The 23,112-nt window shown below is 47.4% G+C and overlaps 1 protein-coding gene across 4 annotated transcripts in view; it reads left to right on the top strand.

Moving 5' to 3' along the window:
- The first annotated feature begins 1,435 nt into the window (after positions 1 to 1,435).
- Positions 1,436 to 23,112, top strand: part of ZFPM1 (zinc finger protein, FOG family member 1) — a 110,749-nt gene continuing 89,072 nt past the window's right edge. For 3 of the 4 annotated variants that reach the window (XM_081920163.1, XM_081920160.1, XM_081920159.1), the window contains exon 1: positions 1,436 to 1,862. In XM_081920163.1, coding sequence (XP_081776289.1) covers positions 1,823 to 1,862 — 40 coding nt within the window. In that variant the 5' untranslated portion in view covers positions 1,436 to 1,822. Of the gene's footprint in view, positions 1,863 to 4,545; positions 4,565 to 23,112 lie in introns of those variants that run through there. The other variant, XM_081920162.1, reaches the window with a different exon arrangement.

The following is a 23,112-nucleotide window of genomic DNA, read 5'->3' as shown; positions in this document are numbered from 1 at the left end:
GGGAACTTTTGGCCCTCCAGATGTTGCTGAATTATAATTCCAGTCATCCCTAGTTTATTGACCATGCTTGCTGGGGCTGAAGTGAGTTGTAGTTCAGTAACATCTGGAGGACCAGAGGTTCACCACAACTGTTTTAGAGAGGACATTTTTACTGATAATTTTATTGTGGTTTTTCGGTAAACCATTTTGAGGTTTTATTACAATCAAGGGGTGTATTAATCTTCTGAAACAAAATTGGCTCTATAGAGTCTACATTGGGATGAACAGGTGCAGAGCTGCCTTGTGGGTACTCCTCACCTGCAAACGGTTGTTGGAGCTCCAGAACTTCAATGGCAAAGAGTGTTTGCCCAGCTATACTTGGCTCACCAGCTAAGGCCATTCCCAGATTGGGACAGACTGGTTTCTGTAATCAATCAATTTCAACGTGTCTCCTGTGGGTACAATTTAGTTTGGATGCAAGGGGGGATAATTTGCTTTTGATGCTTGCTTCCAAACTATAGTGTATTGTTTTACTCATTTGCAAATGCATGGAATTTAATCAATGAACTAAAGCATGATTAATCATGTAATGCACAGAATGGCAACCTGACACCTCCCTGAAGCTGCCCCTTCCCTTCCATCCTATCAGTGTCCCTTCCTTCTTGCACATTTCCTCATTTTCCCTGGCTTTTAAATCATCCCCCCACCCCGCCACTTTCTGTGCAGATCTCATACACACAATATTTCTTTGAGAGTAACTCATCAAACCCAGAGAGGCTCAATTCTGAGTTGACCTGCACAGGAAGGGGAATTCTCATCTCAGCTAACTGTGGAACAGCTGAAGTGGGACCCTCAGTTAATATGGAATTACTACTTGTTTGCTCTGACACAGTCAGCATGTGACGCCGAAGGAATGCAGCCTTCCACAGAAAGAGGTTTCCCATTCTCGGACTAGGATTTTTTTTTTAAATGGTGAAAGGGTTATAGACTGTGGCATTACTTGTTGGGGCGCCAGTGTGGTTTAGTGGTTAGACTGTCGGACTAGGATGTGGGTCAAATCCCATCAGCCTACAAAGCTCAGCCACCATTTCTTAGCCTAGCTAGCCTACCTCACAGGGTTGGTGTGAGGATAAAAGGCTTCGGGTGGGGAGAAAAACCATGGTAGCCAACTCTAATCTCCGCGGAGGAAAGGCAAGATATAGAATGCGAGCAATGAATTAATCAAATGGGTTGAATCACCGCGGAGGCTATGCCATTCGGGTCCTCACCTCTCCCAAATCCCTAATTTACTCCCCGCTCGGCTGTAACTCCGCCCACTCCTCCTTCTTGCATCCACCTTATCCGGTGGGCGTAGCTAGGATCCGAGCGGCTGCCCTATGAGCGGCTGCGCCTGGGCCCTGCTCGCTCCGAGACCACGCCCCTTTGGAACGTTCGGCGGTTTTGATACATTTTCAGGTTCCATTGAGAAAAAAACAGACACGCGCGCAGAAGCCCCCGTAGAAATCTTGCAGAACGGGAGCCGGGAGGAGGAAGAAAGAGAACGAGAGAGCGGCGCTGCGGGAAGGAAGCCGGAGCCCGCCGAGTGCCGGATCGTCAGCGAGGGACGCCGTCGCTGGCGGCGGCGGGAAGCACCAGAAGACGACGCGGAGGAGAGCGACGGAGGCGCCACCGCCGGGCGAGCAGCCCTTCTCCTTCTCCTCCCGGCCAGCTCGCCCTGCTTGCCCGCCGCCCAGCCCTGGGAGCGCCGGGTGGGCATGAGAGCCGCGAGCCGGCCGCCCCCCGCCAACCTGCCTCTGCAGCCGCCGCCGCCGCCGGAGGAAGACGAAGCCGCCGCCGCCCCGCGATGTCCAGGAGGAAGCAGAGCAAGCCCCGGCAGATCAAACGTGAGCAGCGCCGCCTCCCCGACAACTTTGCTGTCCGCCCGCTCCCCTCCCCCGTACACCCCGTTCTTGGCCGCTTCCCGCCCGGGCTCGGAGTAACGTCCCCCCCCCATCCCAATAATCTCTTCGTTATTTGCTTTTCTGTGTCCTGTCCCCCCCACCCCCCATGGCAATGCATCTAAAGTTAGTGGTCGCGGTTCCCCCCGCGCCTTCCCAATTTCCAGATGTACTCAGAGTTGGTGCTTGGAGACTTCTTCCTCTCCCCACACCCCGCCAAACTCTGAAGGGTTCTCCTTCCCCGGAGGTTTTCTCCCTCCACCCTTTTTGTATATCTCTGACTGGGAAATACTCCTGCCTTGCGGCGCCCTTAGACACCCCCCCCCCTCGCCGCCGCCAATTATCCTGGAGTGACAAGGCGTGTGTCTGTGGGGCGGGGGGCTTTCTGTCCCCGACCCTTTCGACGCGGTGCTAATTGCCAGGGACCGTCCTCTTTTCTCCACTTCCACGCGTCCACCACTTTGATCTTTACCTTTCCCCGAAGGCTTCGGGTCAGTTTCACGTCCCACTCCCATGCAACTCCTGGATCGGGTCCTCCCCGCTCCATCCCCCTCCCAATAGTCCTTGCTGGTTTAGGTTTTAGGTCAATCCTAAGAGTCTCCGGGCGGGAGGGGGGATTGCACGATCCCATTCTAGTCCCTCCCCCGCTGCTCAACCGCCTGCCTTTTACTTGACCCTCGTGGGAACGAACTTGGCAGTCTGCGGGGGGGGGGGGGGAATGAGGCGTCATTTTGACAGCTGCCCTGTAGATGGAGGCGGGGGGGGGGGCCGGCGGCGGCGGCGTTGTCGCTCCTTGTTTGTCCCCGGATAAGAGGAATTGCTACCACCCCACCCTCGCCAGCAATGCTTCTTATTTACACAATGACCATTCTTGGAAGCTCCCCCAGCGCCTCCTCAGAAAGCGCCAGCCTGCAAGCCAGACGACCCGGTGAGGGTCTCTCTCGGGCTCCGTGGCGGCAGAAGTCCCCCCTTTTGGGGGGTTGGCGGCGCGATGTCCTTTGCCCTCCGATCTTCCTGCTCCATCCCCGCCCCCTCCTCTCCTCCTTCCCTGGTGCGATCGCCAGGCTGATAGAGCCGCCCCTGATGAGAGCCGAGATAAAGGCTTTAAAATATTCCTTTCTGCAAGTCCCGTCCTGATAAGATCGCCCTGTCGGGATGGGCTGAAATTGCGATCTTATCTCGCGCTTGACTCACTCCCATCTCCTCTTGCATTAGGAAGCCTCATCTTGAGGGACTTTTGCAAATGTTGGCGGTGCGTGTTTTTAAAGGGGAGGGGGCTTGGGAGAGGGTCTTCCTTAGGAAATTTCTTGGAGGGGCTCAGACCCTGGTTAGGTTTTGACTATCTGTGCCTGGGACATTTGGTGCCTTAAAAACACCTGCCTCTGAGTGTCTGCAGAGTGCGTTCTGGTACTCATCATTTATATCCTGATGAGCTTGTTGTCCCTGGAGGAGGAATAACAGAAAAAGGAAGTGAGAAGATTATATCTTCTGAACTAGGTGGGTGTAGACTTGTGACTTTCACAGCACTCTTCATCAAGGAAAATGCTTTCGCATGTGCATCATTGAGGCATTGAGATTTGTGTTTGTGGCCTTTGGAGGTGTGGACAGTTGAAGTGCGTGCTGTGGACGTGATGCTCACTGAAGGAGGACCCTCTGATAGTGTCCGATACAGAGAATTGTGTTGCTGGAGATCACTGGAAGTTAGGCCCCCGTGAGAATGTATCCACATGCAAGGTACAGGAGCAAGCTCACTGCTGATAATGGGTTCCCAACCAGGTGAAGAGTTATGTGAAAGTTGGAAGCTTGCATAGGCCATGCTTGGACCAATCATGGACCTTTTCCCTATTTTACATCTCCTACTTGGTCATTTCTTAGTAACTATTACTGCATCTGGAGAAAAGGAAATAGTTTTGGTTTCACTTGACTATTTTTTAAAAAAAATAAAGTTTTTTTTAAGGTACATGTTACAAAATCCCAACTCTCCCCCACTTTTCTTTTTTTCTTTTTTGCAGTTGTTATATATTGGAAATTAATAAAACTGCATTTTTTAAAAGGCACATTTTAATACTCTGCTAGGTTGTGGGAAGGGTCATCAAACCATAGAGATGTAGAGAGCTAGAAGGGACCCCTCAAAGGTCACCTGGTCCAAACAGTCCCAACACATACTGTCCAGCATCCAGTTTGAAACCATGCTGGACCCTGCTTAGTTTTGCAAATGTGCCAGGAATTTTTATTGCTGAACCACCAGGGGGTGCTTGCAAGGTTCCAGGTCCAATCCCTGGCACCCCCTGCCTGAAACCCTGGCTGCTGCCAGTCAGAGTAGACAGTACTGAGTGAATTGGACCAATGTTCTGCTTTTGGATGAAGCGCCTTCCTATGCTCCATTCCCACATGTTCTCTTTATGGTTCTTTCTCCTCCTTGCTCTTGTGCTGCTGGTTATCTTGCCCTCCCTCATGCTTCCAATCCACATATCCATAACCTAATTAGGTTTTGGTAATCCTTGATGATTTCCATATCCGGGAACATCAATGTTAGGCACCACCCTCTCTGCAAGTTTAACTCTCCTGGGCATTCATATTGGTGTCTCTGGATCAAAGAGTCCTCTTGAGGTTCTCAAAATGATCAGTCAAAGGTGGTCTGGATTCAGGTCAGCCATCTAGGAAAGTGATTGTTTGTTTTGGGGGGGCATGGGGGATTTTAATATCAACTACTGGAACATTCCCACTGGCAGGTTTGACTGCTTTTTTTCTGCTCCCTTCCTTCCTGAACAGATCTTAGCCGCTGATAAGGCAGAGAGAGAGAGATGTGTGTGTGGATAGGGAAGCAGGGCCCCATGTGATAATATTGCTTTATCTTCCCCTGGAAATAATTGCTATACTAAGCTGCATCTACCTGTTTGCCTGCCTGAGTTGATTCCTTTTACTGATAAGAACAAAGCAAACTTTTTTTTTAGGGTGATAGTTACCCCTGCACACACCCCTGCAATTTCCATTAATTTTTCTGAATATTCAACTTCTTCCTTGCCTCACAACAACTTTTTTTGCTTTAGCCACTCCCCTTGTTTGTGGGGGCGGGACTTTCATGCCATCAGCTGCCTCATTATGTTGGATGTCTTCTATTTGGGGGGGGGGGGAGAGCCATAGCTCAATGGGAGAGCATCTGCTTTGCACGCAGAAAGTCCCAGGTGTTCTCCCCTTCCCAGCATCTCCAGGTATAGGGATGAGAGAGACTAGTGCCTGAAACCCTGGAGAGCTGCTGGCAGTCAGTGTAGACTGTATTGAGCTTGGTGAGGCAACACTTTCCTATACAATAATAAGTTTGTAACAATCTGAGATCCTGCTGGGTTGAAAAATGGGTACTAAACCTCTTATACAAGGGGAATTGGCTCGATTTGACAGGTTTCCACCCATCACAGTGGAAAACCAATGTGAGGAATTTCCCGTGTTCAATATGAGCTTAACTCGCTCCCCCCATGCCTCCCCTGCCTCAGTTCTTTAATTTCCCCAGGTTTCAGTCCAGGAACATATGAAACAATAATGAGTGCTTTTGCGCGCATGCAGAGCGCATCTTTCCCTTGAAATATTTGGGATTAGGCATGTGAGCTCCTAGTTAGAAGGAATGGGTTGCAGGTGGGATTATATCTGGAACGCTTGAAGAGAATGGGAGGGAGACTAAGCCCCAGGGGTTTCTGCGATGATGTTTTTGGCATTCAGCTGTGCTGTGCGAAATGCTCCCAGATTCCCTCAAATGATCCCGTGACGTGCGTAATCTGTACATGAAGAGTGAAGTTCACGAGGGGGTTGAGGGGCTGGTCACGTTTGTCCATTTCTTTTTGTGTAACTGGAGGATTTGTGGGTCTGTGTCAATTATCCGGTGTTGGGTGCGAACCTTTAAAAGAAGAAGAAGAAGGGAAACTTCTTCATGACAGGCAGGCTGGGGGGCTGCAAGGAAGGCCAAGCGCTGCTTCAGTTGTGGGCTTAGGAGAGGCGCAAAGTGATCTGCCTGCTTCTTTTCTTTGGCCGAGGAAAGTGGCGCCATCCAGGACTGCAGGCCTCTTAGCCGCCCCCTGGCACATGCCTAGCAGAGATCCTGTGGCTTCCATCTTCCGGAAGATGCCGTTTGTTTGGATGGTGTGTCTTCCTCTCCCCCCCCTTTTCTCCTTTCAACTTTCCACCCTGTTTTGTCTTGCCAGGAGTTGTTAGGTCTTTCTGAGCTGCTGTTGTGCATTAATTTCCAGCTCCTTTCTTGTCACCCCCGTGCGCTGTTCTTCGCTTAATAAGGAGCCAAAGGTGATCCGAAGATGGATTGGGATGTTTGCAGGGATGGGCAGCTCTGTGAATACATTAAGCTGACTTGCACTTGAAAGCTCCAGGCTGCTGCTGCTGCGGCTCCTCCTCCGGTTTCTTCAGAGATGTGAAGCGATGATAAAGTGGAGGATGTTGATGGGAGGCCAGATAGAGATGGCCAGAACTGATGAAGGGGTTGGAGATGGCAGATAGGCACCCTTTCTTGTCCCCACCCCACCCTCCATTGGCATGAAAATGGCAGTCAGCAAGAACACAGGGCAGTGAAATACGTGGGCGTTTAGAAAAATTGTTCTTTTTGTTACTTTGCTTTCTCTCAAGGGGGAGAAAAGTATGCATGAGTTAAGGCTCTTGTAACTGAGCTGCAGACCTTTTTTTCCTTTTTCTTTAAGTAGATGTCAGATCATCTCTGCCTTCCTGATTCATATCTGCTGACTTGAGTTTGCTTCACTGCTTCTTGGCTCCATTTCTATTCTCAATCTCCCCCCCCCCTCCCCCCAATGCCTGATGTGAAATGCAGATATATTTGAAAGGAGGGGGAGGAAGCCTGGGAGATTGACAGAAAGTGATTAGATGAAGATGAGACCCTGGATTATATTTAACCAGCTAGTTGGTGTAAGTTATTATTATTATTATTACTATGATAATGAATTGCTTCTCAGGCCACAGATATGCTGCCTTTTGTTTGCATTTTTTAAATAGGAAAATACTATACTAGTGGTTCCCAAACATTGCACATTTATTCAAAATTCAGTTATAAAACTATGTGGTTTAATTAATTCAACCAAATTTATGAACTTGGTCCAGTGATGCCAGATTTCAAATTCTGATAGTCGTTTACACCTCCAGCACCCCCCTCCAAGCGCCCACTTGCCTCTTAGTGCCCCCTAGGTAATTTCAGTGCCCCGGGGGGGCTGGTACCACTCACTTTTGGCTTTGCCACAGGAGACACTTTACCTGCAGGTCATCTCGAGTAGGACCGGGAGCGAACCCCGCCTGAAGTCCTGGGGAGCCACTCCTAGTCAACGTGCCATGGGGAAGTCAAACATTTAAAGCACACAATTCGTTCCAAAACTCCTGGGAATTGTAGTTTACCCATCAGAGCTACAGTTCCCAGCATCTTAACAAACTGAAGTTCCTAGGATTCTTGGGGGCGGGCAGAAGTCATGTGTGTAGGATGTACTTTCAGTGTATGGTGTGGATCTGCCCCTATAGACGGCCCAGTGGTCTGACTCATTCTAAGGCACCTTCCTAGGAAGATGTCAGTCAATCAACCTGGTGGGCTTGTATGTGCAAAGAGTCAGTTCTCCTTCTGTCCCATCCTGCGGAGGATGTGTGTTCCTTCCGAAGCGCCACAGCAGTTACTAGCCGTGACTGTTCACGACAGAGATGACTAAGAAAGTTGTCCCTTACCACTGGCGGTGTGAAGGTCACTCCGATTTCCACTGGAGTTTAACCACATCTGTCGTTTATGGTTTGTTTACTTTGGGGCCACCCCTCAGCCGAGGTGCTTGTGAAGTGAGGGCAGTGCACAATAAAAATGATAATACAATAAGAAGTAAAAGTGCAACCTGAGAAGGGCCCAGCCTTGGAACCAGAGCATTTTCTTTCTTATAGCTCTCAAGAAGAGGAGCCTTCCTGGACCAGACCAAAGGCTTGTGTAGTGTAGCCTCCCATTTCCCAGGAGTAGGCAAGGTGATGTTCCCAAACAGGTGCCAAGAAGCCCTGTTCCTCCTCAGCAAGAGGCATGGAAAAGCGTACTGACTCTGATCTTGGAGGTAGAGTATAGCCTTTGTGGCTGCAAGCCATCAGTAGCCTTACACTTCCCAAATCTGTCCCAACCCTGTCTTAAATTGTTGGCCATTGCTGCATTTCATGGAATTACAATGACCTGCTGTCTAAAGGAACTCTTCCCTTTGTCTGCTCCACATCGCCCACCGCCCAGCGTCAAATCCAAACAGCGGTAAAAGGTCGGCAGAGCAGTTTGAAAGCCAGCTTATGTTATGTGCTGGCCTAAGAAAAACTACTTTGGAGAGAAAATTGTATCACGGCTGATGCCAGGCAGACCCTCTACCCTTAAACTGCTCCTTTAGCTCACTGTGGCCTAGTAGGGTTGGGGAAGCTTTGACCCTCCAGCGTCAGCTGGATTCCATCTTCCTTCAGCACCAGGCAGCATGGACAGTGGTCAGGGATGATGGGAATTGTAGTCCAGTGACATCTGGAAGGCTGTAGGTTACCCAGCCCATGCTGCACTGGCTGGCAGAAGACCGATGGCTGTCAAAGGGATTATGCCCCTGAATACCAGTTTGCTGGAAGTCGCAAGTGGGCAGGGTGCTGCTCAAGTCCAACTTGCAGGCTTCCCACAGGCATGTGATTGACCCCTCTGAGAACAGGATGCTGGACGGGTCACTGGCCTGATCCAGCAAGCTCATCTTCTGTTCTTAAGGAACTTCTAGCTAGTATTTGCTGAATCTCAAGAGGTACTATGCCGCCACTTTTTTTCCTCTGAAAAATATTTCATAAGCTATTGTTCCTTTATTGAAATGTTGCAGTCTGATGAGCAGAATCCTTTTGGGAGAGATGTCATGGCTTTTGAGAGACAAGTCCCTCCAGCTGAGGGCTGGGAGGTTTGGCTGCTGCAATAATTAGGACTTGGTAGATCCCATTTCCTGGACTCTTTTTATTTTTTAATGCCATTTTTCTGCCACAATGGCCTTTTGAATAGTTCACTGTCTAAAGTTTAAATGTTTGTGAAGGGTTTGTTTAGAGCTCTTGCTTTGTATGCAGAAAGGCTCAGTGTCCAACGCCAGGCATCTCTGGTGAAAGAGGATTCTTGTGGCAGACTCCCTACTAAAAAGGCCCAGACTGTGGCAAAGGATAATGTCCCTGTGGCAGCAGCAGCTTTTCAGACATGCTTTTGTACATCATGTGTACATATGGTGATACACCTCCTGAATTATCCTGGGTTCATAGCATTTAGGACAGCCTCCCCCAGCTTAGTGCCCTCCAGACCTTTTGGAAAGTTTGGGCTTTCAACTGGCATTTGGTTGGCCACTGTGAGAACAGGGTGATTTGATGGATTAGGTGGGTCTTGGGTCTGATCCAGCAGGGCTCCTGTTATGTTCTTACGACCACAACTTCCATCTTCCCTGACCATTGGCCATGCAGGCTGGGGTGGATTTAGGCTGTTAAATGTGAAGATGCAGGGCCTTCCACTTGGCCCAGAGCAAACTAGAGAAGATCAAAAGGAGCACCTGGGGGGAGTTAACAGCCTCATTCCAGACCAGCTTCTCACCTGTTTTCAGTGACAAGCCTTGTGTGTGTGGCACATGGCAATGCCCAGGTTGAGAGGCACCCAAAGCATGATAGACTGTACCTTTGTCAAAATGGAAGTCCTCCATTGTACAGTGCATAATGAACCTGATAGGATAGATACATCAAGATGGCCTTAAAAGGGATTGGACAAATTCATGGAGGAGGAAAGGGGCTGTTGATGGCTACTAGTCATGGCAGTATGGAACCTCCAGGTGCAAAGGTAGTCTATTTCTAACTACCAGCTGTGACCAGACATTTGTAACTCAGTAGCAGAGCATCTCCATTGCATCAGATGGTCCCTGGTTCATTCCCTAGCATGTTTAGGAAGGGAGTGTAGTGCTCCCCCAAATGAAGTCCTGAAGAGCTTCTACCACTGTAGGTGATACTGTGCTTGACGGACCAATAGCCTGATTTGGTAGAAGGCAGCTCTCTTGTGATCCTAGCTGCTGGAAAGGCTGTTCCTGTCATGCCCTGCTTCTCCGATTCCTGGAGGCTTCTGGTTGGCTCCTGTAGAAGCAGGATGCTGGATTTGATGCACTGTCAGACGGATCTAGCAGGGCTCTTCCTTATTTTCTTCTTCTTCAGAATATGGCTGAGTCTCTAAAAGCCAGAGTATGGTGTGAAGGCGCATGAGGCCACCACCTTGCTTAAACCTAGCACATCTGGATCAGTGTTAGGGTGGGTGACTGCTAAAGAACCAGATGTATGCCACCACGATGGGAGGAAGTGAAAAGCCAGGCTGCATCCCGGAGCACTCTTCTCACACGGCAACGTGGTTCTTTGAGAGTGTGCATCCCGGTCGCACATCCCTGCCACATATCTAGGTCAACCAACCTGTATAGCATTTGCATCACTCTCCTGTCTGTCTGGATGTTGGGTTCATCTGTCCTCATCTTACGCCGACTTTGGGCGGTCCATTTCCAGAGCCAAACCTGATGATGAGAGTAAAGGAGAAAATAGAGCTAAGTGTCAGGTGTCATCAGCATACTAGCCCCCTGAATGACCTTGCGCAGCTGCCGCAGCAGCAGCATGTGGCTGTTGAAACGCATGGGAGACAGGATGTGAGTCTTCAAAACTCTGTAGGACAGTTCACCCCAGGAACAGGGGAAGTTTCCCAATATTGCCGCCTTCCGAGGTAGGAGCAGTACCCTGGCCAAGCATAGGCTCCCATCCTGTCCTAAACTGCGGAAGGATACTATGGCTGTTGGTTATTAAAAAGCCACCAAAAGACCCAGGAGAATCGATAGTGCCACAGTGTTTCTCCTGGTCGAGGTAATCTACCAAAGCAAGAAGGGCAGTTAGTGCTCCATAGCCTGATGGAAATAGACCCAGGTAAACAGTTTCCTCCCAAAGTGCTTGAAGATAACATCCTAAGAGCTGGTCTGCTGGGGCCCCATCTAGTCCAGCATCCCTTGCTGACAGTGGCCAACTTGATGCTGAAATGGGAAGTCCAATTGTGATTTCCTGCAAACTGGTACTGTATTCAGAAGCATTTCGAATCTTCTTTTAAGGCTATCTAAGTTGGTGGCCACCACTATGTCCCATGGCAGCCAATTCCATATTTTAACAAAGTGATGGATGAAGTCCTCTTTGTCTGTCCTGAGTCTCCCACTACCCAACTTTATTGGCTCTGGTATTATTATGAGAGAGGGAGGAAAACTTGTCTCTGCTGGATCCACTTCTTAAAAAACACAAAGCGCGTAATTTTACAGAACTCTATTTGCCTTTTACTTGCATCCCCGCTTCCCCAAACAACAAAGTTGTGGTGCCTTCCCAACCGCTTTGGCCATGAATGAAGCCCGTAAAACACAAGGCAACTTTGACCCCAGCTAGCTGCTGGATGCTCTCCCCCCCTGCCCCGGTTCAGCCAGCGGTGGCAAGCGCCCTGTGGAGGTTTGGCACGTAATTGCTTTCACTATTAAGGGTTTTCAGAGAGCAGCCTTAAGCGCAGCGTCTCTCTCTCTCTCTCTTTCATTCCTCTTCCTTTTTGGCTGGAGCGTAGATGCTGCGTTGAGTTAAGGCAGTAAAAGCTTGATTGTAACTGGGAGCTGATGGTGACTCCGATAAGGGGATCAGAACATCCAGCTATCAGGCCATGCCGGGGCTTTAATTTTTAAACCCACTTTTCTGTGTTCTCCTGGGCTTTTGCCCTGGCAATCGGCTAGCTAGTTGTTGTTTTTTTAGAGTCCCCCCTCCCCGCCAAGGTTGCTGCAAGTCAATCAGATAAGTGCAACCGTAACTATAAAGACTATTTTAATACCTTCGTCCATCCTTCATTTTTGTTTTCTGCTCCTCCCATCAGGTTTTTCTTTTCTTTTTATGACAAACCTACATAGCAACCTCAAGGTGCACCCTGGCACCAGTTGTTTTGTTTCTCTCTCTCTCCTTCTCTTTTGTTCTGCTGTTTGATAGTTGTGGACAGCTGATAATAAAATAAAAAAGAGAGAAGAAGTCAGGGAGCTGATCCCTAGCCGAGATAGCTGGTTACATTTATTAACTTCAAACACGGGAGTGTGGGCACACAGAGAAAATGATCAAACCTCTTGGCAGCTGTGTATATGCGTTTCTGCAAGCAGTTACAGTCCTGGGCTCTTTAGATTGAGGCGAACGATAAAACCCTGCAGATTGATCTGGTTGCGATTGGGTGGTTGTGCACATTTAATGTTTTTTAAACAAAAACAAAAACACGCACGCGCGCACACATGCACCAAACAAAGCAAAACTCTCTTGTGGGAGCACGGAGGCAGAAATGGTCTGTAAAGTTTTGTAGGAGCATTTCTCGCCTCCCCACCCCGTTCCCCGAAACCCTCCCCCCTTTCCGTTTTTTGCTTTCTGCTGAAGCAGATCTGAGCTGCTGATAAGCAAGGGACTCGATCTCTCCTCTGATAAAGATTGCCAAGTAAGATAAAGGTTTCCTTATCTCTACCAAACAGACGGCAGCAGGATTCGCCTACTACAATAACAGACCCTGGAAAGGGGAGGCAGGAGGGCTCCAACGATTTGTTCCATTGCAAATGTGATTAATGCAGGCATTTTAATTATCTGATTGAGATGGGGAGGGGAGAGAGGTTGGGCCCTTCCCCACACTCTTGCTGTAGTGCGCGCATATACCGGTATATATATATATATATATATATGTATGTAAGTAATATAATGTGTCCTTTTTCTTTTCTTTTTAGACTTGATTTCTCTTCTGGGTCTGTTTATCAGCCCCAGATGTTGCTTCGTTCGAAGAAAGCTTTTAGATCCTTATCTTCCATTTTGCTAAGTGTAGCAAATATGTCTTTTTAATAAACTTGAAAGGCGAGTCTTAAATGCTTGTGGATAGTCCCTGAGCTGTGGTACGGTGGTGTCGCTTAGCTGGCAGTGAGGTGACTCCTGTCCTGGGTCTGACCTCTCTGCTGCAATGCTTTAGAGTTTAGACTGAGTGGCTCTCGCTTATGGGTTGAGCTTAATCTCTTGCACCCTTACTTGGCTGCCTTGCTGGTAAAGGGAAGTTGGGCAAGTCAGCTTCAAGGAACCTTGGCCAGTTTAGGAGATGGAATATCCCAGATTCTACCACCTCCCAAACACACCACATGGTGTAGGATGCTTGTTGAAACTATTTGCATAGTTCCTCCCGCCCCCCCCCCCAATTAACAGACTCTTAAAGCAAACATACTTTTTGGAGGGTACTGCTCTTGCTGAGTGTGGAGCGTTTAAGGACATGGGAAGCTGCGACGTTTTATTTATTTATATGTTATTTATTAAATTTCTGCTTCAAGGATCACGGGGTGCTTTACAACACAAAAATACATAGCATAGTAACAAACAAAAACAATACCCCCCACCCCCCGCAGTATAAAAAGGCACAGATAGTTTAATTAGCCAAAGGCCTAGGAAAAGAGGAATGTTTTTGCCTGGCGCCTAAAGATATGCAATGAAGGCGCCTGGCAAGCTTCCTCTGGGGAGAGCATTCCACAAGCTGGGAGCCACAGCAGAAAAGGCCCGTTCTTGTGTTTCTGCCCTCTGCACCTCTTGCCAAATTCTGCACCTGCTGAAGTTTCCAAAACTGTCTTCAGAGGCAGCCCCATGCATAACACATTGCAGTCATCTAACCTTGAGGCTGATGGAGCATAGACAACAGAAGATAGGCTGTCCCTGTCCAGATAGGGGCACAGCTGGGCGACTGGCACCGAACTATGGAGCCCCTCCCACATGCCCAAAGGGGGTCTATCTTACATGTACCCCAATGCAGCTGCCTTTTACTGGATCCGACCCTTGGTCTTCCTAGTGGCTGGCAGAGGCTCTCCGGACTTTCCTGATCCTTTTTACTTGGAGATATCCGAGACTGAAATTGGGACTGCCTGCCTGCTGAGCATGTACACAGTCACTGAGCTGAGTCTCATATGGGCCCTGCCAGCTCCTGAATGTCTTGTTGGTATGAATGTAACTACTTATTTATTTGATTCCTATTTGATTTATTCTGTCCTGTGTATATATATATATGTCTACTCCAACGTTAAGCCCTATTTTACTCCAGCGGAGCTATTGGGCAGCAGTCTTACTGATTAGAACACTGTTCATTGATTTAAAAAGATCCTGCCAAGGTGTGTGTGTGCACATGTATAATTTTTAATGAAAATAGTTTTTTCAAGCTGCAGGCAGGAAGCACCCTCATTCCAATAGGCATTCCAAATTTCCCTTCTGCTTTCAAGATGATGCTTGCTATGAAGCATTAGTGCATGGTCTAAAAACAAAGGGTGGTTTGTGTGTTAGAAGAATTGTTTTATGCTGGTGCACATTTGATAAACCATTTGACTAAATACCAGCTAGCATTCCTTTATTAAGGTGACAGCACTAATTAAGAGGGAGGTCCTGAGATTTTGGGGTAGGGGAGGAGCAAGCCTTGCTGTAGTTGAGGAAACATCCCACTTCTGGCAGATACTGGGGGAGGAATTTGGTTCAGTTTGTATTTAAAGGCGAACCAACATAATTCACACTTTCCGAAACAACCTGTGAATAGAGATGCGGCCCTCCTTTTAAATTCATACTCCTACAAATTTTGTAGCAGATCTCCAGCCAAGAAATACATATGGAAAAGCACACACTGTGATAAAGTGTGCATTAAAAATGCACATATTGGTGAAAATCACGCACCAAAATGCAATCCGTTTGGAGAAATTAGGAACATTTGCATATAAAAAGTGCATGTTAGGAGAAATTCACACCAAAATGCAAATGAAATATCACGAGGACTTACTGGTAAACAAATCTAAAATTGATGGAGAAGACTGAAAAAATGAGAAAGAAAACCGAAAGAAGCCAAAATTGAAATTCTGGCCCAACTCTACTAGTGGGGCCATCCAGAATTTGTTGGACTGTGATTCCCAGCTTCCCTGATCACAGGACATGCTGGTTCTGGGGGCTGCTGGGAGGTATAGTCCAACAGCACCCAAGGGGCCACGGGTTCTCAGTCAAAGTGTCAGGTGGCACAACGGGTCAGTGTTTCTGGCTGCCCACCCAGGGAGAGTTGTGGGCAGGATTCCTGCTCTCCAGCGGGTTGCACTAGCAGACCCTCAGGGTCCCTTCCAGCTGTATAATTCTATCTATGACTTCTATGACAGGTTTCAGCTGAAGAAAACGGGGAAAGGGCTGGTTCTTGCAGCAATTTTTGCTTAGCTTTGTGGTGTATGGGGGGGAGGGGGACCCAAAATACGTTGTGTTTTCAGTTCTTACGGTTACTAGAGCTTACCTACTCTCCCCACCCAGCTCACCGGTTCCAGTGTGGCATTTGTTGTGTTGATGCAAATCTGATGTGAGTCTTTGCGTTTGGTAAAAGTGTCAGCTCCTGCCATAGACAGACCTCACGGTCCTGTTTGCTCAGAGGGAGTTTGTGCATTTGTTTGAGGCTGCAGTGACCGGGAATGGGAAGTTTGGAGGAATAAATTAGGAACTAGTTTGAGAGCGTGCTGCTTTCCCCAGATGTTTTGTCCTTCAACGCCTGACCCTTAATTTCAGAAGTATGAGAGTGGCTTTAGCTGCTGGCCTCATGGTCAAGATGGGACCCTTGGTGAGCCCACATGCCTCCTAAAGTTTAGCCGACTCTGAACAGGGATCAGGGGTTTAGTGTGGCCGGCCGTGCCCTGTGGAACTCCTTGCTAGTAGAAGTTCAGCAGGAGTCATCCCTGTTGTCCGTTCGATGTCTTCTAAGCACTGTATCATTCAGACGGGCCATTCAAACCTGAGATTATTTGCCAACTAGCTTTATGGATGTCTTTGACCCTTTAAATGGTTTTAACTGTGGGGTGGTGGCTGTTGTTTTAGATTGTATACATCCTTGAAATATTTTACGTGAAAGTGTGGCTTATAAATCTGTAAATAAATAAATGCACACTGTGCATGCATGGAACACCCTTCTTTAATACTACTGCATGACGTCTGAATTCACCTCTGCTGTTACTCTCACACTCAGTTTGGGGCTACCTTTTGAATCCTCCTTGTGGTCCTAAAGACCAGTTCACCTTCAAAATGGCTTTGCCTGTGATTTACCGTATTTTTCGCTCTATAGGGTGCACCCGACCATAGGACACACCTTGTTTTAGAGGGGGAGAACAAGAAAAAAAAATCTCCCCCTCTCTGCGCAGCCCCCCTTCAGTGAAGCGGCAGGAGAAATGGAGCCCCTTCCATTTCTCCTCTCACTTAGCTGAAGGGGCACTGTGCCTTAGCTGAAGGGGCACCTACCCTTCCGCAAAAGGAACCCAAAGCCTTCAGGTTCCTTTCGCTTGAAGCCAGGAGAGTCCTGTTCTCGAGGCTTCAGGCGGCTATCTTTGAAGCCTGGAGAGCGAGAGGGTTCAGTGCGCACCAACCCCTCTCGCTCTCCAGGCTTCAGCGAAAGCAACGCGAAGCCTCCGGAGCGTGGCAGGAGCACTCCCACTGCGCTTCGGAGGCTTTGTGTTGCTATCACTGAAGCCAAGAAGCCTGTATTCGCTCCATAAGACGCACACACATTTCCCCTTAATTTTTGAAGGGGAAAATGTGTGTCTTATAGAGCGAAAAATACAGTATGCTGGCAATGTTTCTGAGTTCCTTGGTCATGAATGCCATAGCTCTAGAAAAAGTAAGCAGGGTGGTGTTTTTCTTCACCCACTCTTTAAAGGCTGCAGTAGCCAGTCTGGCATCTATTTTTAGCTTTAAATTCCCCCTTTGCTCCTCGCTTGCTGCCTGTCACAGGCAGTTTGAGCATTTTCATAGTGTGATTGTGCATGTCCCCCCAGTGGCCTATGGCTTGGAACTTTTTATTTGCTTAGGTTAGTTACCTTTCACAACAATGTGAACTTTTAGACTTTCAAGTCGCTCCATGATACTAGTCCTCAAAAAAGGAAAAAAGGAAGGAGGGGGGGAGGGAAGAAAGGAAGCTACTTTTTCTCAACTAGGGGAGAGAAGGGCCGTAACTCAGTGGTTAGAGTTCTGCGCTCAGATGGACCCAACAGGCACCTTCTGATGCTTCCATTTCTTCTTTTTCTTTGTGAGCACGGAGTCAAAGGGAGGCTGTGGGCATCCTCTGTTGCTGCATAATCTGGCTTTGGCAATGCTTGCCTGGTAGCAGAACCCGTTCTGCAGAATTCCAAGCACATGCCCACTGGCAGCTTCTCGGTGCATAAGAGCATTGCAGGGATGGCTCCAAAGTTAATGCTGCTGGTTCCTGATATGGCTACAACAATACTGATAGGTACAGTTTCCTGGATATCTTTCCTGGGGGGCCAGAAAGATGCATGCTTGAGCTTCCATTTTTAAACATGTGGGAGGGTCTATTTTATATTTTTAAGGATGTACAGAATCCTGGCTGTGCCTTCAATTTTTTTGCATTGTCAGCAGGAGGAGACCCCTGTCTGGCATCTTTTTTTTTGCCCATTCCTAATTTTCCTCCGCTGCCACCCCCCAAGATCTTGGCAAGATTATTTCTCTCCCATCTCTTGTTAGCACATCTCTTGTCACATCTCCTCCCCTCCCTTCTCAAAATGTATGAATTCTGTAGGTCATTAAGCAGCTACTCTTCCATTCATTTGCTCCTAATAAGCAGGGATGCTATTATGGTGTGGCCCAGGAGTACCCTCCCTCTTTTCTTCTTATTCTTTTTTTTAATATCATTTTACTTTTCTTAGCGGGCAACTTTCCTTCTGCCAGTCAGCCGAAACTTGAATCGGCACATATAAATTAGCATGTGCTAATTTTGTGGCTACGTACAAAGTGTTTCAAGGCTCTAGCAAGGCCCTTGCTAATAAATCAAGTGTGAGTGATTTACTAGCCACAGCTGTCCAGCTGTTCACTCAGAAACAGTCATTGGTCCTTTTAAAAACACATTTTTATTTTTTTTAAAAAAGCCAGATTCTATACCCTGCCTATTGGGAATCCTGCTCAAATCTGCCTCCCTCTCTCCTCCAGCTTCTAAATTTTTGCTTGATAGCATCAAAATGCTTTCAAGTTTACATACTGCTATAGGGCCCAGTAAATTGCTTTTAAATATGAAATTGGGGGTATTGGGGCAGTGCAGCCTCTGCCAGGTGATAATTTATGCCCTTACTAGTGTGTCCAGAGACTACAATCCACAGTACAAAATCTGGTTGCCCCAGAAACTGTACAAAGAAGCGTCAACTCTCTCTCTTGTTTGGTAAGAGAGCAGCCTTCCTTTCTCTGAGTCAGCGGCCACCTAGGGAGTAAAAGATTCCTTCAAGGCATATTGCAAGCTGTCCAGGTGAGATGCAAAGGACTTGGGAAACAGCAAGGAGGGAGAAGTTCTGATGGTGCAGAGATGGCAATTAGATTCTTAACTTGCCTTTTCCAGAGGGGAGGTTTAGGGTGTTGATAGTTTGATCCTCCTCAGTGCATCGGTGATAAAGAGGACCAGTTATTTATACTGGTGGGGTTTCTGGGGAAGTCAGCCTGGTTTTTGGGAGCCCCCAGAAGCTGCATGGTACTGTGTTTCTCTGCTTGGCACTGTAACTTGACCAGATTCTAAGAATTGCATGGATGGGTCCAGCAGGCCAATGTTGCAACAAGAGCCTTGCGTAATGTACTGCGGCCTCCAACTTGGTTTGTTGATATTTGGGTTCATGAATGGACCTTTTGTATCAGTTTTCTTTTCCAGAGCGTGAGCATGAGCTTCTGTTGGAAGCTATGCGCTCAGAAGGTTCCAGTTAATCATGCTCGACAGCCGTTTTGCAATTTTATAACCAGACATTGTATCCACAAGTGTTTCTTAATTGGGGCTGATTTTGACAATCAGTAGTAGCAGGTAAAACCCTTCTGTGTTCTACTCATGATAGACCCCAGCAGCATTAATGGGCTGGGCTAAGTGGGCCTAAGTTAGTCCTGCCTATTAATGCCAGTGGGTCAACACTGAGTAAAACTTATCTGGATGCCACCCAATTACATGTGCATTAAAGCAGACGTGAGCATTCCAAGGGAACCCTGCCAGGGAAATTTCACATTGTAGATTAACCTGCAGATTTTGTAATGGAGATTGATCACATCTCTGATCTGTGGGAGTCAATTTTAGGATTACAGCATTATGCTACAAGCAAAGTGTTCCAGGTAGTTCACACGGCGTGCTGCAAAGTTCAGGACAGCACCACATTTAACTTAATCCCAGACTGTTGCAGGGTTGCACGCTAGTTTCTCAAAACTGGCATCTGATCACTCAAGCCAAAAACTATATTCCAGTAACATTATCAGGGCAGGTATTAAGCTACATCTTAGCAGCATCTGATCATCCTACTGTATGTGTGTGATTTTTGACATTAATTCTGTATAATCTTAAGTCCTGTCTTTAAGGATAACATTAACTTTTTCCTTCCTGGGTGGAAATGAGAAAATGAAGCCAAGATGTGGGGGAGAATAAATCTCTGTATTGGAATGAAGTGGAGAACTTGTGAAGGGTGAAACTGGATATAAAATAGGAGGGGGTTCTCTCTCTCTCTCTCTCTCTCTCTCTCTCTCTCTCTCTCTCTCTCTGTGTGTGTGTGTGTGTGTGTGTGTGTGTGTGTGTACAGTTTCAAAGCTCCCAGTCTTTTATTATGTGATCCGTTGCTTTTAAAATGCATCCGTTTGTTTTTAACGACTGGTTTTCTTGGCTAGTTCACCTAGATCAGGGGTCACCAACTCTTCTGGAAAAGTGGACAGATTTTGAAATTTGAGAGAGTGCTGGAAGTGCCAGTCATGGAAAAGCTGCTGGGAGGGGCGGGGGCATAAAGGCACCAGAAGGGCCAGCCCAAAGCATTTAGCCACCGAAAGCAAACCACAAAATGGCACACACACCCCAGACACACCTGCCTGCCTGCCAGCCAGGGAAGAAGGGGTGAGTGACCATCTACATCAGGAACAGGGGCGAATAAAGACCTTCATTGGAAATCGGTGGGTGGGTAATCGTTTCAACCTTAACCGATGGTTGAAGTGGGAATCAAAGGCTGTCGGAGGGTGGGGGAAAGGCCCCCGCATCTGAATCACAGTGGGGGTGTGCAGAGCCCAGGAGACCCCCGGAGACCCCCAGAGGGCAGCCCCTGCCATTTCCTCTCTGGAGGTGGCAGCACATTTTGCCAAGCACATTTTGCACCAAGTGAAGATTCCTGGGCACCTGGATGGTGCCTGACAATCTCCACCATCTGTAGCTGCATGCCTGCAGTTCATTGGATCTGGACTGTTTTCACACACTAATACCGCCCTATCCTGTAGAATTCCATCAGTTCTATTTTATCTGCACAATTGAAATGAATTTCCAGAACCCAAGTGCTTTTTTCTGTGCAGGAGTGGTGAATAACATTATAGTTAATTGTTGTAGCTTGTCTTCACTTACCCCCACCTCCCCACTACTGCCCTGCTCACAGGTGTGAAGAATATTCTTGCGTTATGAATGCTCCGTGTCACCATTAAGAGAAAGAGATAGGAATAGGGCAATATATATGTATGGACTGTCCCTGGATCAAGTGACTTTTCTTCAAGTTCTCGAGGTTGTCATCTGAACTAGCCAGATATTTAACCGATAGTCAATCACAGTCATTCAAAAAACAATACTTTAGAGCTGTCTTGCCCACAAATGGCTACTAGACATTCCGTTTTGGCAGCTGTAACCTTGGTTTAAGGAGCTACTTGGCATCTAGCTTCTACAGCTGAGTTTCTAATATTGGGTGGGGGGAGAGCAGCAGCTCCTCCTATTCACCAAGAGGCTGCCATAGAACCGGCATGAGGGGCTGCCAAGGAGGTGGCAGATCTGGCCCCCAAGGAGCCCACCACAGCTGTCGCTGCCACCATAGAAGCAGCAGTGGACAATGCGTTCCTTGGAGGCTGGACTTGCTGCCCTTATTGATCCAGCCACCGGAGGCAGTCACCTCACCTTGTCTCATAGGTAGGCTGGCCCTGGGCACCAGGTTGGCTAAGGCTAATGCAGATCATATTGAACTTAGTGAGCCAAAAGCTACCCTGAGTTAGATGGTCTAATGGAGGGACGTCTTTTGGGGAAGGTTGCTTCCTATGTCCCTTTAGCACTTACTGTATATATAAATGTCTAATTTTTAGCCTTTATGACACATTTTATGGACTGTTTAGTTTTTGGGCCATTTGGTATAGCCTCACAGTGGCTGCTGCTTTTATTATTGTTGATCTAGGATTACATTGGGACGCTTGCTTTTATTTGTCATTAGCTGGCATGTTTCAATGCATTAATGTGCTTTAATATATTTAAATGATTGCTAGTTTGTTTTATGGTGACTTTAAAATGTCACAATGTCCGCACGTTACGTGAGTTAATGCTGAATTGTCATGTTAGGCCTTGAAATGATTTAGTGCTTGATTGTTATTGTAATGAAGTATTGGTTTATTAATTTTGTTTCGCTGCGAACTGCTTTGAGAATATTTATATGGAAAAGTGGCATTCAAATTTAAATTGATAAATAACTTGAGGAGGGTAGGATCTTCTCGACGGCCATGTGGCCTGATTTGATCCCATAGGAACCATGCCAAAGCATTCCCATTCACATCCAGCCAATGGAAATAAATTCTCAGAGCCATGTGTTGATTATCATAGCTGAGAGCCAGTCAATAACTTCTTATTTTCTGATTGGTTTGTTTTGAAGTTTTTTTTATGAAGGACTTTTTTTGCCCTGCCCCACCTGCCAAATCCCTTAGGTCCCTCCTATGGGCACCTTTTAAGAACTCCTCTATATCCACGTTGCCCTCTTCCCTTTTCATTCATCTCAGCTAAAGCATCCATGGCAGATGGCCATCCAACCTCTGTTTAAAAAACCTCCAAGGAAGGAGAGTCCACCACCTCTTGTGGGAGTCTGTGCCACTGCTGAACAGCTCTTACCTTCAGAAAGTTTCCCCCACTGTTTAGTCGGAATCTCCTTTCTTGCAACTTGAAGCCCTTGGTTTGAGTCCTACCCTCCAGAGTAGGAGAAAACAAGCATGCCCCCTCCTCTATGTGACAGCCCTGAAGATATTTGAAGATGGCTATCATATCTCCTCCTCTCAGTCTCTTCTCCAGACTAAACATCCCCAGCTCCTCTAAGCGCTCCTCATAAAGTTTAGTTTCCAGACCCTTGATCATCTTGGTTGCCCTCCTCTGCACACATTCCACCTTGTCAACCTCCTTTTTAAATTGTGGTGCCCAGAACTGGACACAGTATTCCAGGTGCAGTCTGACCAAGGCAGAATAGAGTGGTGCTATTGCTTCCCTTGATCTGGACACTATACTTCTGTTGATGCAGCCTAGAATAGCATTAGCTTTTGTTTTTGCTGCTGCATCACACTGTTGACTCATGTTAAGCTTGTGGTCCGCCAAGACCCCTAGATCCTTTTCACAGGTACTACTAGTAAGCCAGGTGTCCCCCATCCTATATTTGTGTTTGTGGTTCTTCCTGCCTAAGTGCAGAACCTTACATTTGTCCCTATTGACATTCATTTTGTTAGCTTGCGCTCAGTTCTTCAGTTTGCCATTTTGAATTCTGATTCTGTCTTCTGTGGCATTAGCTCCCCCTCCCAGTTTAGTGTCCTTTGCAAATTTGATGAGCATCCCTTCAATTCCTTTATCCAAGTAATTTATAAAGACATTAAACAACAACAGGCCCAGGACAGATCCCTGTGGCACCCCACTTACCACTTTTTTCCAGGATAACGAGGAACCATTAATGAGTACTCTTTGGGTTTGGTCAGTCAATCAGCTACAAATCCACCTAACAGTTGCCTCATTCAACCCACATTTTACCAGCTTCTTTGCGAGAATATCCCTGATCCAGTTTGTAATTCCATCAAAAAAAGAGAAAAGAAATCAGATTGGTCTGGCATGACTTATTTCTGAGAAACCTGTGTGGGGTCTTATCACAGCATCCTTTTCTAAATGCTCACAGACCGACTGTTGAATTATCTGTTCTAGGACCTTCCCTGGTATCGATGTCAAGCTCACCTGTCGGTAGTTACCTGGGTCTGCCCATCTGCCTCTTCTTTACTAAAGCCCTTCAGCCTTGGAAAGCCTTCCAGGTTTCCTTGGACAGCATCCTTCAAAAGCCTTCCCTCTGCACACTTGAGGGTGTGGGAGATGTGGGAA

This window comes from Podarcis melisellensis (genome assembly GCF_964234715.1).
Source record: "Podarcis melisellensis genome assembly, chromosome: 8".
Classification (NCBI taxonomy): Eukaryota; Metazoa; Chordata; class Lepidosauria; order Squamata; family Lacertidae; genus Podarcis; species Podarcis melisellensis.
Note: the sequence above shows the minus strand (reverse complement) of the source record. Positions and strands in the feature narration are given on the sequence as shown.